The 14,259-nt window shown below is 44.8% G+C and overlaps 1 protein-coding gene across 1 annotated transcript in view; it reads right to left on the bottom strand.

Annotated features, from left to right (window-relative positions):
• Positions 1–14,259, bottom strand: part of PDSS1 (decaprenyl diphosphate synthase subunit 1) — a 37,791-nt gene that overhangs the window by 15,817 nt on the left and 7,715 nt on the right. The window contains exons 4-7 of the mRNA XM_069458805.1: positions 12,611–12,741; positions 4,507–4,648; positions 1,669–1,780; positions 1,463–1,572 (exon numbers count right to left, since the gene is read on the bottom strand). Of these exons, the coding sequence (XP_069314906.1) occupies positions 1,463–1,572; positions 1,669–1,780; positions 4,507–4,648; positions 12,611–12,741 (495 nt within the window). The remainder of the gene's footprint in view (positions 1–1,462; positions 1,573–1,668; positions 1,781–4,506; positions 4,649–12,610; positions 12,742–14,259) is intronic.

Below are 14,259 nucleotides of genomic sequence, written 5' to 3'. Positions count from 1 at the left end.
TAAGACTTTCCTGGAGCATGAGGTCCATCTCCTCGGACCCTTGGTGAGGTTCCATTACGGAGTGAATTTCTGCTCTGGCTCCAATGCGGTGCTGCCCTCCCGTGCCTGGGGGATGTCTGCTTTGTGTGAACAGTGACTGTTTCCAATTCCTAAAGGCCCCTACCTGCTGGCATTTCTCAATGGCCGTCCCAAACTCGTGAAATTATCAGCGAGCTTCCCCGAACTCACTAGCGTGCCATAAGAGGGCGGATCCCGATCTTCAGGGAGACTGGGGCCGTCAAGGCTGCGATACTCAATGAACAGCCTTATGGCGCCCACTCTGAACAGGCCATTCTCTCATTGAGCACCCAGTGTCTACTGCATTTTCTACCTCTTTTTTAAAAAAAACCACATTTGTAATTTCTTAGAAATATAAACATAATAGCCCTTTCAATAAAAAGACAAAAATGTCTGAGATTATAGCTGGCATGTTCTACACAATTCACATTCTTTAGGGTTTCGATTAGGTCTTTTTAGGAAGAAAATGTTGTCCTCGTTCTTTTCTGCTCACAATTAGACATTTCCTGACACTTTTCAAAACAGACACTATCAGCAAGGGACTTTTCCACCTGACAGGTCTGAGAAAAAGCTCTTTAACTCTAACTTTGTTAGGAGTATATCACAACAGCAATTTCCATTTGACCCTCAGAGGTCTTCCTTTCTTGTGGCTCTAATTACACGGGACCGTCACTTGTCTAAGTTTTGTCTCTGTCACCTGTTAGGCTAAGAGATGGTCAGATGAACAGTTCTATGCAGAGATCGTTTCTCATTCATGAGCTAACAATGATACCACACATTAGTCTACACATTAAAGATAACACTGATTTAAAAAAATACACACATATACGGAGAACAGAAGGCAGGCCAGGGAGGAAGCAGAGGAAAAGTTATAGTTCACATTCAATTTACACTCTGAAGCAATACGGCTTGTTTATATTTCATGTAAAAATACTGGAAGGGTCTACTACTCATAAAAAAATATGTAGAACAATCTAATAGATATTTTCTCCTGGGTAAATATTATATTTAAGAACGCAGCACTTCATAATGTTTTAAAATGTCAGAAATAGTGTGACAACAATCTTAAGAGAGAAATGATTTATGGTAAGTTGTTCGTAGTCGTGCTTAGATTGGGGGAAATCTTAAACTTGTTTTGATTCAAAATTCTTGGGAGGGAAAGATGAAATGTTAATGTCTGCGTATCAGAAGATAGCAAAAATGATAACCACAACAGAAGTTCTCTGTTGTCTGGAGTTGTAATTCTTTCCTCATTGACCTCTGGGGATTTTGGATACTATTTTAAGGTTCTCCAGTGAAATATTTTTTTGGAGAATTAGCTCCCAAGAAAGAGCAATAAGGTGTTTGCTTGTTTGTTTTGTTTTGTTTTAGTTTTTTAACTTAGAAAAAGACAGAACGTACATACTGCTTTACAACTGTTGGCTATCAGACTCGCAGTCTTCTTGAAGGTCTTTTCAAGGTAGTGTGCAAATCTTTCATTTTCATTTTCTTTTGACCCTAGCTGAAGAAATTCACCTGTAAACAAGGAAAAGGGTCATTTGAGGTGTGGTTTTATTGCCTGGCTAAATACCAGGATTGATTAAAACAGAGGAAAAATCAGAAGCAACCTACCACGCACCAAATCTTCAATAACTTGGGTTAAAATAGAGATGACGGTTGTATTTCCGATTCGTGCCAGAGCTATAGACGCTGCAGAAAGGATTAAATCTCCAGCAAGAACAGCCTAGAAAAGAGAAGGGGGAAAAGCACTTTCAGAGACAAGGATCAGAGCAGCAGAACAGCAGCGATGAGGCTGACCTGTCAGAAGATAAACGCAGGCCGGGAGGGAGGGCTCGTCTAGGATGTCAGTTTTTTCATCTTCCCCTAACCCAGCAGGACTGCGTCACGATCAGCTACAGCTTTGGGACAATGTTTGAACTGCACTGGCTTTCAGAGATGACCGTGTCTATCCCCCGATTCACAGCTGAAGAAACGAATGCCGGGGGCGGGGGGGGGGCGGTGCAGCTTCCCCACAGCCCCCACCAAAACGCAGCTGCCGTCAGCCTGGCTACACTGGGTCACTTGCTCTCGTGTCAAAGAACGCCCTTGTGCCTTTCTACTGACTTCAGCTCAAAAGTCCTCCTTCCCCTTCTTCACTGAGCAGACCCATCTGCGTCACCAGCTCAGACGCCACCTCCAGGAAGTCTCCCAACATGCCCATGCCTGGTCAGATGCCTCTGTTCTGTGTGAGCGCCAAGGCCGTGCACGCTGCCGCCACCACACTTGGGACCCGGGGGCGCAGACTAGGAAGCACGTCAGCTGGTACGGAGCAGACCCCAGCGCGTGGCACACTTTTGTTTAACGAGAACTAAACCAGGGAATTTTGGCTCCAAGTTCAATGCTCTCTGCACCGTATTCACTGCTCTTCCTTCCTGGACAAAGCGATTTTTTCATTGAACTCTTAGGTAATCAATATGTTTCCAGTCTTCTTCAGATTGTGAGTGGATGTCCCCACTGTATTAGCAACTGCTTACAGACTACTGTATACACAGATGAAAGCACACACTCACAACGCTGTTCTGCACGTTATGATACACAGCACACGCGTGTGTCCACCCATGTCCCCCACATCGTTAGCAGCTCAGGGCCCGGACCCCTGGGCCTTCACCCCTTTCTTCTCCCCACCCCGGGGATGCTGGACACCAAAACGTCCCAGCAGATGAAACTGAAGCCACAAACTGTGCATGGCTGGGAGTGAGGCGCTAAGGGAAGGAAGGGCCGGCAAACCCAGGCCGGGGGTGACAACGGCCCAGAGACAGGGCCTGGTGTGAGTAGATTTTTGTACCAGGGACATAGCGGTTGTGGTTCAGAGACAGAAAACCGTGGGGGCCTGGCGGGCAGCCCTGTCACATTTGACAGGGGCAGGTGAGGGCGGCACACTTGTCCTTCATCTGCCCCCAGAAAGAGGCCCCAACAGCAGTGGCAGACACGGAGGGGGCTCGCCCGGAGACCATCATTGGTTCTCCCATCCTCCTTCCCTGCCCGGGGCTCCAAATGAGGCTTAGGTCTGGCCCTGCCCGACAACAGACACAGCTGATTGCAGGGATGAATGACGAAGCCACCCGCGTCCTCTCCAGAATCAAACTCCACCCTCTTTTTGCCAACATTCTGATGAACAGAATTCTGTCCACAGGACATAAAACCTTTTCAACTAAAACTGGAAAAAAATTGCACATAAATGGAAGTGTAGGATTTGATTTTTCACAACAAACTCATTTACGTTAAAATCTCCATGTTGGCCGGGCGAGGTGGCTACTCCTGTAATCCTAGCACTCTGGGAGGCCGAGGCGGGTAGCTCGTTTGAGCTCAGGAGTTCGAGACCAGCCTGAGCAAGAGCGAAACTCCCTCTCAACTAAAAATAGAAAGAAATTATATGGACAACTAAAAATATATACAGAAAAAATTAGCTGGGCATGGTGGCGCATGCCTGTAGTCCCAGCTACTCGGAAGGCTGAGGCAGAAGGATTGCTTGAGCTCAGGAGTTTGAGGTTGCTGTGAGCTAGGCTAATGCCACGGCACTCTAGCCTGGGCAACAGAGTGAGACTCTGCCCCAAAATAAATAAATAAATAAATAAATCTGCATGTGAAGGTAACAATGAACATATGCATTTCTTTTAATAAGGATAATTAAACAAGAAGGAACCAGGCACTATAAATATGTGAGGGCGAGGAGGGTGAGTTATGTTTGCATAAACCTTTTGTTTGCTCATCGGCTGGGCAAATCGGCCCGTGGAGGAACGTGTGCTCACGGCCACTTGTGCTCAAACGGCCTATATGTCTTCATTTTTATTTGTTCAACTTTATTCCCACTCCCAGGATTTATACATCCTTAAACAAAAGTCCCTATTTCACACACTCCCTTCAATGAATGCTAGTAAAATAACAAGGAAACATGCTTTAAAATATGCACATACAAACCAAACCCAATCACAGAGCTGCTATTTCAGAAGGTAAAATTTTCATGGTAGAAAAGTATCGCTCAGAAGTTTCTTTTTCTTTTTTTAGTTTTATTTATTACTACTTGCCTTAACACTTACATGTGGCAGTCAATCAACAAATATTTAAGAATCTAAACCTAATCTGGGTAATCTCAGCCCCAAAGTAAAATGTATGATTCCCCATGAAATACATTTTGTGGATACCCATGCAAATACCTTTCCTTAAAACCAAAGGAATTCTAGATGAAAGTGTGAAGAACCAGAATTACTAAATTTATTTTTCTATGGTATTTTCTATTATCTATTAACCATCTGTATACCAACAAGACATAAATACTTTTGTTTGAATTTAGAAGACCACATTTGAGCATACCTACTTTATTTTAATGATAAAAATCTCAAAAACAAATTCAATCCAAAAAGCATGTGTTTTGGCAAGGATTTTTAAAAAACCAAAAAAAAAACCCCATACCTTCTTTTCACCCCAGATCTTATTAACTGTGTGTCTTCCTCTTCGAGAACTTGCATCGTCGATGACGTCGTCATGAACCAGACTAGCGGTGTGGATCATTTCTGCAATTAAGGCTATGGAGCGCTGGCTGGCTTGCACGTCTCTAGTTAACAGAAAGTAATGCTTTTTTAACAGACGCCGCCTAGAACCTTCTCAGCAATCACCTTGTGAAAACTGGACATCGGATCTAGGACAAAGAATTTTATTTCTCTAAGAGAAATTGTATAAAGACTTTGGCTTCCCTACAGAGCCATTTCTATCATTTGGAGAACATTTAAAAAGTGCACGAGAAACTCTGCTAAGACTATATATGGACTCTGTATTAAGAAATAGAAGTAAACATCTCAGAAGTCTGGCCATTGGGCTAAAGCATCATCTTTATAGTAGTGGTCTTGGTCAGTTATTCAAGGTTATAATTAGGTTGCAATTAAATATCAGGGTGAATAGGGAAGACAAGTGAGATTTCTTTTAAAGTGTATTAAAGAACCCACTGCCACAATGTTCAAAGTTTTTAATCCTGTCTTAAATGTTTAATATGGTAATCTCAATAACTAAGAATGTTTGCAAAAACTTTCTTCCAATTCATATTTAACCTTTGCATTAGAAATTTAAACTTTTATTAAATATATCCCAAGTTTAACACAAACTACAGGATAAGTACTCTTAAGATACAGTACATAGACATGAATTTGACAGTTAAAAGGGAATGTTACCAGTTTCTTTTTAATCATTATCACCATAATCATTATGGGAATTTTTAAAAACTGAATTCCCAGAAAATCAAACTGGGGAAAGAAGCACTGAATTTTTGGAACCCAAAACATATGCCTAACTTAAACACACATAAAACAAATGTTTCCCTTATTCATATAGCCTACTTTTCAACTACCATCGGGTTATATCTTAGAGGGGAAAAAAGTGCAAGGGATATTGAAATATGACTTTTTCTTTAAAAATCTAATATAGGCCAGGCACGGTGGCTCATGCCTGTAATCCCAAACGCTTTGAGAGGCTGAGGTAGCAGGATCCCTTGAAGCCAAGAGTTCCAGACCAGCCTGGGCAATATAGCAAGACCCCCATCTCTACCTGCCCCCCCAAAATAATAATTTGAATATCCATACCAAATAATGCTCATTCTGATTCCTCAGACCCAGCAGAAAGTAATGAAAAATGAAGTATAAGTACATAAAAGACGCTGGAATTTAACTACAGACACTAAATCATATGCGATCTTCTGATTTTGCTTTAAATATAGGTTTTAAAACATGATACCTTGGCAGATCCTCTAACCTAAGGCCTCAGAACTAAACTCTAGAACCTTCTGACTGCTTTGCTTTCAGCCTGGAAATCACTTATAAAGTGCTACTCTTTATTAATATTTCACAGTGAGAACATTTGTAATGCTTCCGGATCACAACAGATTCTTCTAAGAAGGAAAAACTAAATCAAAAGCAGAGGATGGGAGAGACAAACTGTCACACAAAACCACTTCAGTAAATGAGAAAATAGAGGTTCCCATGGCTTTTAAGAGCTGGCTCCTAAATCCCTCAGTGAAACATTCGGATCTTGCATAAGGAAGCTTAAAAATTTTTCAGGCAAATTTACTAGGTCATTATCTTCTTCAAGTTGAATGCACAGGAAAAGATGTAGACTTTTGCATTTTATTTTATATAAAGGTCATTATTCGGAATATTTTCTCAAGTGATTTTTTTTTTGAGACAGAGTCTGGCTCTGTTGCCCAGGCTAGAGTGCTGTGGTGTCAGCCTAACTCACAGCAACCTCAAACTCCTGGGCTCAAGCAATCCTCCTGCCTCAGCCTCCCAAGTAGCTGGGACTACAGGCATGTGCCACCATACCTGGCTAATTTTTTCTATATGTTTTTAGTTGTCCAGCTAATTTCTTCCTATTTTTTGTAGAGACGGGGTCTCGCTCTTGCTCAGGCTGGTCTTGAACTCCTGACCTCAATCAATCCTCCCGCCTCGGCCTCCCAGAGTGCTAGGATTACAGGCGTGAGCCACCGCGCCCGGCCTCTCAAGTGATTTTCGATCTAACAAAATAGACACTCCCTACTAGTTAGTAGTAGAACTTACCTTAAAACAACTGTTAAGGCCTCTAGCCTTTCTCATGCATTCATAGCTGGGCACCACTTCCATTAGCACAAATTATGTCAGCAGACAGGGGTTCCTGCTGGGAAGTTGTAGCAAAATGGCAGTGCTCACTGAGACACTAGTTTTTTTTTTTTTTAATCTCAAACTATTAAAGCAAAGATTTCTTAAAATATTTAAAAATTTTATAGACCACTCTACATGCATATAAAAATGTCATTTTGCATGGCCAAAAAAAAAAAATCTGGATTCTTGCTTAGAGTGTAATTGGGCATTGTGACACAGCCTCTACATACAATAGATGTCATATTTTAGATGCTTCATAATTTTATCTGATATATTTTTTTCTGAGCAATTAGGCTTTAATGTGTGTCTGCGTATATCTGGAAAATTCTGCCACTGCTTACACATAACATAATAGTGGGAAAGTGAGCAAAATTTACAGAGTACAGAAAAACCTCACACCGTCTTTAAGATGAAATTTCCAAAGTGCCAAAGTGAGTCATGCCTTCAGAAAGCTGGGCACCATTTCTACTTCCCACTGTGAAATAGCTGCCACCCTTTCCCGGCTTCTGGGAGAGGTGACAGGCAAGGTAGCGTCAGAAAAAGAGGCCTTTAGCCTCGGAAGTTGGCTATGTCCTCTGTACTTCAGACCTGCAAGACTGTGCTACGATTCAGCAAGCCACGCAGGACATTTCTCTCCCCCCTTCATTAGGTTAAAAACATTTTTTCAATAACGAAGAATTTCAAACATACATAAAAATAGATGGAATAGTATCAACCCCCCCGAAACCCTTAATTCAGCTTACGTCTTACTTTAAAAAGGAGTTTTACCCCATTCATACTAATACATAATGTGAAGTTTTAAACATGACAAGTACGGCCCCAGCGTGGGTGGGAATCCACAGCAAAGGCGCCGGCCCTCAAAGCAGGAGGGATGCCTGTGAGCCCAAACACGCTGGCCACCACCCCTGGTCCCTGCCCATTCACCTTCGTAAACCTAAAGCAGCACACCAGGCCCAGAATGAAGTCTGTCTTTGGTGAGAATGATGGTTTGTTAAAAGCTCGATCATAAAAGTCATAGGTATGTTAGCAATCGAATAGGAAGAGAAAAGAACTGACATCCGAAAGCAGCAGCTCTTGCATATTTTCAGATTTAGCTGCAGGTAACAGGGATGCCTGCAAAGTTGCATCATCAGTGATACAAGGCTCGCAATATTGTTTATTTTCTAGAGAAGCTTCTGTATCTTGGGATGTGTGGGGAGCGACCCCCCATGAGGACAGCCTGGATCTGCATCTGATCCAGGCTGCTCCGTGCAGGGCTTTCTCCGTGGCATCCGGGGTACCACAGAATAATGCGCATCTGGTGTTTTCAAACTGAGCATGGGTAATAAAAGCGTAGAAGCTGATTCCTTTGCAGACAGAATCAGCCTTCTCCTGGCGAGGTGGGTGCTGAAAAGGGTGCACACACCACATCGACAGGCCCTACAGCCCTCTTGCTCTCAGCGAGCTTCTTATGCTTGACCTTGAACTCACCAGGGAAATGAAGACCATCTGCTCATCTAAATCTCCACCTTAGTGGGTGGGTGCCCCTTGCTGTTAATATAACAGATTATATTTCAAAGATCGGTTTTAATAGTGAGTATGGGCACATCAAAAGTGCGCCTCCTAGGTTAAAGACAAAAACACTTCCTTGGCCAGGCACGGTGGCTCACGCCTGTAATCCTAGCACTTTGGAAAGCCGCGGCGGGTGGATCGCTCGAGGTCAGGAGTTCGAGACCAGCCTGAGCAAGAGCGAGACCCTGTCTCTACTAAAAATAGAAAGAAATTATCTGGACAACTAAAAATATATATAGAAAAAATGAGCCAGGCATGGTGGCACATGCCTGTAGTCCCAGCCACTCGGGAGGCTGAGGCAGAAGGATCGCTTAAGACCAAGAGTTTGAGGTTGCTGTGAGCTGGGCTGACGCCACGGCACTCACTCTAGCCCGGGCAACAAAGCGAGATTCTGTCTCAAAAAAACAAACAAACAAACAAAAAAAAACCCGAAACAAACAAACAAAAAAAACCCACTTCCTTTGGCACCAAGCTTCTTGCCTATCCCATAAACCACAGCAGCATTTGTCCCGGCTCAAATGATTGAGAACAAACAGAACCCATGAACAGTTCTAGGATCGTCAGTGGCCTGACCTTGGGAATCATTTAAGAGACTCGGTGCTTAGTCACAGTTTTGTTACACTCTTCCCAGGGTGGGCTTTGGTAATTCCCTGAGTTTTTATAGAGCTGTAAAAGTTACCTCCTCTCAATGTAAGATTTTTATCACACCTGGACCCTTGATCTATTACCTAATGTGACAACTGCCTCTTATAATCCAGCCATCTAATCATCCAGTCCAGCTTTCAAAACTAGGCTCGTGGGTGGGATTCAATGCCACTTGTCCATTTGCACAATCAAGATCAACAGATCTGTGTACAATGTAACTTGGGCAGCCCCGTGATCCTGATCGTTGGCAACGAGAGTGACTTTCCAGTGCCAGAAGTGTTTCATGCAGGAATGGATGGTGCCAAGACCCAGGTGCCAATGCTAACAGTAGGTCCCTTTAATGAGGTCGCAGAGTAGGATAGGTTTGGCTTGTTTAGCTACTTAGCATACCTGTGCTGTATTCCATGGAGCAATTTTATAGACACCTATTTATTATAAAGTTCTCTTTTGAGCTGGGTTCTCTGGTGAGTCCTGACCTACAGTTAGTTCGGGTTTTTGCTGAACTCTATTGCAAGTTAAGTTCTCCAGGAAGCAGACTCTGCAATGATGAAGTTTAAGACTGCCCCTGGGATCCACACCTGGGGAGGGAGGGAGGGAAGAAAGAGGACTGGGCAGAGGAAGACGTTGGTCTGCCATGCAGCCCACTGACAGCCTGGCACCCGCCAGGGCACCGTGGAGCTGGATCAGTCCCTGGATGTGGGCTGCCTCTAGCAGGGCACAGTCCAAGGTGATCCCTGAAGGGGCTGAACAATATAGGCCAAGAGGTACCGACAGTACCTGGTACAGCAGCTGGGGCAGAGCCCTGCACTGAAGCGGGAATCTGGGGACACATCTCCGAATCCAGGACAGTTCTGTTTTCTGGACATTTTGCGTCGGAGTCATTTGGTGTATACACCCCCACTTCACCCACCCAGGACTGTGGCTGTCAGGGCAAAGAGAGGAAACAAGATTGGTTCTTAAGCTTTTCAGGGCCATATTACCCTTTGAGAATACATTTATATTATAAGCCATAGATACTCTTTCCCCCAAAAATGCAAATTTGCAAAAACTTTTGCAGTCAACTTCAAGGGGTTGATACACCCCTATTAACTCCCATGGACCTCAGGTTAAGAGCTCTCAGTCATCTAGCAGGGAACTGAAAAGCTTAAGGAAAAAGAGAAAAATCAATCAAAGGTAGTTTCTGCCCTTTTCTCTATTTCTTAAGATATCTGTTCTATTCTGTTTTCTAAAATCCCCTCCAAGGTTCTGTGTCTAGAATTCCCTATTTAAGACACACCTGGGAAGCAAGAAGGTATCTGATAAGCCTCACAGGAACCGTTAAACGCTGACTGCCAGGTGATAAAGCGGTATCTCTCAATCACGCCATCACAACAAGCAAGCATGTCATGTTCAGGTACAGGTTCTGGTGCCACAGGGGCTGGCGGAGCCTCTGGTGGCACCGGATGAAACAGGCTGTGTGTGGTCCCGCTCCTGACTCCCCAACTACTGTTCTTCCCCATTGCTCTGCGCCTTTCTCAGCACGCAAATCACTCATGGCCCGGCCCTCTGGAACCCCCTGCCCCTCCTTCCACAGTGTGGAAGTAACAGCCAAGTAACGGCCCGGGAAGAGCCTGATCCAAAGGGTCCTTAGGAAGTAACAAGTGTTCTCAAGAAGGTGGGGCTGGGAGAGTAATACTGTTAGGGTTCTGTACGACCCAAATCTATGCCACGAGACTCTCGTCCCCGTGTGGGATGCTGCTTCTGCACCCTAGTAAGCCCTGCTCCAATCACTTACAGGGAGAACTAAGTTACACTCAAAATCCCCTGGAGAGGGCAGTATTGCCTTTTCTATTCTATGTTCTCATGTTTTTTGCAACCAACAGTTTATTAAGTTTCAGTAAAGCAAATTGGAAAAACTTTCAACTATAAGGACAAGGACTGATGGAGGATTTAAAGCAGTGAAGAATATTTTCCTTCCTGTATTACCTCTTGAGGGTAATGGACTGTATTATGTAGTAATCTAAGAAATCAAAAACATCAACACTCACTCTAGACCAGCAGTTCTCAACCAGAGGTGACTGTGCACCGCATGGCGCATGTGACACTGTCTGGGAACATATAACAACTGGGGGGCGTCTAGTGGGTACAGGCCAGGGACGCTGCTGAACATTCTGCAATGCACAGGACAGCCCCCCAGTCCCCAAAAAAGAATGACGTGGCCCAAAGTATCACTAGTGCCGAGCCTCGGTAACTCTGCCCCAGACCACGTGAGATGTAGTTCAAGGTTGGTCCGGAGGGAGCATTTCTGCTGCTCCGCCTCCCAGGTAAGGTGACAGTGGTCCTGATGATGGTTAAAAGGTCACTGCCAGAGATTTCGCTACTTGCTCAAAATATACTGTGAGCTCTTCGAAAGGTCCAGTGCAAGTGGATGCCAACCCTGAGCACGGTGTGACGTGCTGGACGCAGAGGGCACGGGGGCAGGCACGGCGGGCGGTGGGCAGAGGTGGGCAGCCGCTGAGCAGCCGTATCTGATGCTCTTTCTTTACAGCATCACTTAAGTCAGTGCTGACTAATCTTAGGCATTCTTTAAAGTGTTATCTGCTGAGAGGAAATTTGATGCAAACGTTCCACACTAGGGAAATGTATTGGTACTTCATGCTCTACTGGAATTTCCATCAATAGATTATATGATGTAAGTATGAAGACAATTCAGCAACATGGGAAAGAGTTTAAAAAACAACAGTAAAACGAAGCAGAATACAACATTTTATATATATTATATGTAAATATAATATATATACTGAATGACTGAATATGATTAGTAGTTACAAAAATACAGTTAGATAGAAGGAACAAGATCTAGTGTTTGGAGACACACTAGGGCAACTACAGTTAACAATAATGCATTGTATATTTCCAATTATTATATACTTTAAAATAACTAAGAGTGGAATAGAATGTTCCTATCCCAAAGGAATGATAAATGCCTGAGGTGGTGGACACCCCAATTACCCTGATTTGATCATTACACATTGTGAGCCTGGGTGGAAATATCACATGCACCCCATAAATATGTACAACTCCTCTGTATCCATAGTAACTAAAAGAACGGAATGGAGGGAAGGAAGGAAAGAGAAGATTGCTCGCTGTATGAGGTAACTTGGAAAATCCTTTTCCCTTTTAAGATTTCCTTTAATATCCAAATGTTGCGGTTGTCTTCTTAATACTTTAAATTTTTATATATATTTAAAAGCTAAGAGTTACAATGTCTTCTTTAAAGAAAATTTCTCTTTATATGATCAGAAGGTCACAGGGAAGCAGGCGCCCCAGGGTGTGTGTTGCCCAAGATAAAGGAGCACCCAAGCTCTCTAGAACAATCGACCTTTGGCCTAACTGCCCCACGCATACAATGGTTAAATGTATCCACACATCCTTGTACTCTTTACTTCCTAACAAGAACGTTAAATTTGGCTCTTAACATTTTTTCTAAAATGTTAATTTGCAGCTAAAGTTGTTCTTCAATGGACATTAAAAAGTCTGCAAAAGGAAGGTGGCTGGGCTAGAGTCCAGAGTGCCTTTAGTGACTCAAAGTCACAATCTGCGGGTCACAAAGTGAATTCTTAGATATGTGCTACTCCTGAAGTGGGAAATGAAATAGTAGCCCCGGGAAGACAGAATTCCCAAATACAACACCGACAGGACTGAAAGGAAGCACTCACCGGGAGTCACCGTGGTGAATATTACACGCTCGGGCCATTAGCACCACAATAATTGGTCGAAAGGCTTTTCCTTTCCCGTCAAAGTAGTACTCAGACATTTCCTTAAGTTCTGTCGTAGATATGAGCAGTTCCTGAAATAAAGTTGCTCTGTGTTTAAACGCCGTCATAACTGCACAGAAAGTCAACGGGATTTCTTTTACGCAACTCTGGTTTGATTGCAGCCTATTCATTTCAACTGAGGAATTCAACGCTCAGGTGGACAAAACCCCAACGCCGTGAGGCCACACAGCTGGCTGCCCGGAGGCCGGGACACAAACAGTTCCAGGCTCGGCCCCAGCAGCCTGAGTGCTGGAGCAGGTGCAGCCGCCTGCACCGTCACAGCCTCAGACACCGTACGTGTCCAGGAGACAGCAGGAGGGAGAAGAATGCACTGGGGTCCCCAGGGACTCCGGGCGAGGACAGCTGGATAGAAAAAGGCACAGGGGCTGGTAGCAGCTGGGAAGATGGGGACGGTGGGAGCCAGTGGCTGTCGCTGCCCAGGAAGCAGGTTGGGGGTGTCCCGGGTAGGGCAGAAAGCTATTTATTAGGGGTAGGAAAATGGTACGACGGTGGAGAAGCAGCAGGGATCAGTTGGTCTGGCTCGGCCTTTATTTAGCCAAAGACCTTTTGAAGATTCAGAGAGGAGGTGCAGGGTATACCTAGCTTGATTTCAAGGAGCTTACAATTGGGGAGACAGAACTTTTAAAGACATGAAGTGCGACTACTACAGTGGTAGCCTCAACAATGCTGCACGTTCAATATATTGAAAGTTCAGGGAAGGAAGAGATAATGGGGGCTACAAAAGCCAAGTGTTTCATAGGGGAGATAATCTTTGACCTGGGAGCAGAAGGAAACGCAGGACTGTGATTCATGAAGAGGAAGGAGAGCCTTCCGGGTGATGGGTGTGTCTGTCCTACCTGCCGCTCCGGGACAGGCTCGACTGGATCAGAGCTGATCCCCTGGAAGCGGTGGGAGCCAAGAATGAACCCTCAGGTAGGCACAGGCGGCCCGTCATTCATTCACTGAATTACCGCCGTCAGTGCCAAGCAGTGTAACACACAGGCGTAACACACAGAGGCCACAGAGGTAAGTGAACACCCCACGCCTACAAAGGGCCAAGGGTCTAGAGGGGAGAAGTAAGGCAACTGTTGCAGTTAATGCCATGCAGGGTGACAGGTGTGGTGCTGTCACCGAGGTAAGCACAGTCACCCTGGGAGCACGAAGGGGCACCTCTGGCCTGGGGGAGACAGGGAGGAAAAGAGCAAGAACGAGAGGACAAGAGGCCTGGGAGCGGCCTAGGGCTGGTGGGACCGAAGGCAAGTGACAGACTAGAAGGACATGGAGGGGAAGGACAGGGATGAGTCCAGGATCCTTTTCATGTTCCTAGTGATACCTCCAAGGAGCAGGGAAATCAGTAGGAAAAACCAGTTCATGGGGGAAAGTAGAGTGTCAGCTATGGCAAGACCATTGCGGACACTCCATGGAGCTGCCAGGTGGGCAGGTAGCTGTACGGGCGTAAGAGGGACAATGCGATCGGGAGGAGAGAGATCACCTGGGAAGGGTAAGAGGGCACAGAGAGAGGCAGGCCAGACAGAACCACAGGGAATGGC

The sequence above is a fragment of the Eulemur rufifrons genome, chromosome 25 (assembly GCF_041146395.1).
Source record: "Eulemur rufifrons isolate Redbay chromosome 25, OSU_ERuf_1, whole genome shotgun sequence".
Classification (NCBI taxonomy): Eukaryota; Metazoa; Chordata; class Mammalia; order Primates; family Lemuridae; genus Eulemur; species Eulemur rufifrons.
The sequence above is the reverse complement of the archived record's forward strand: the minus strand, read 5'-3'. Positions and strand labels throughout refer to the sequence as shown.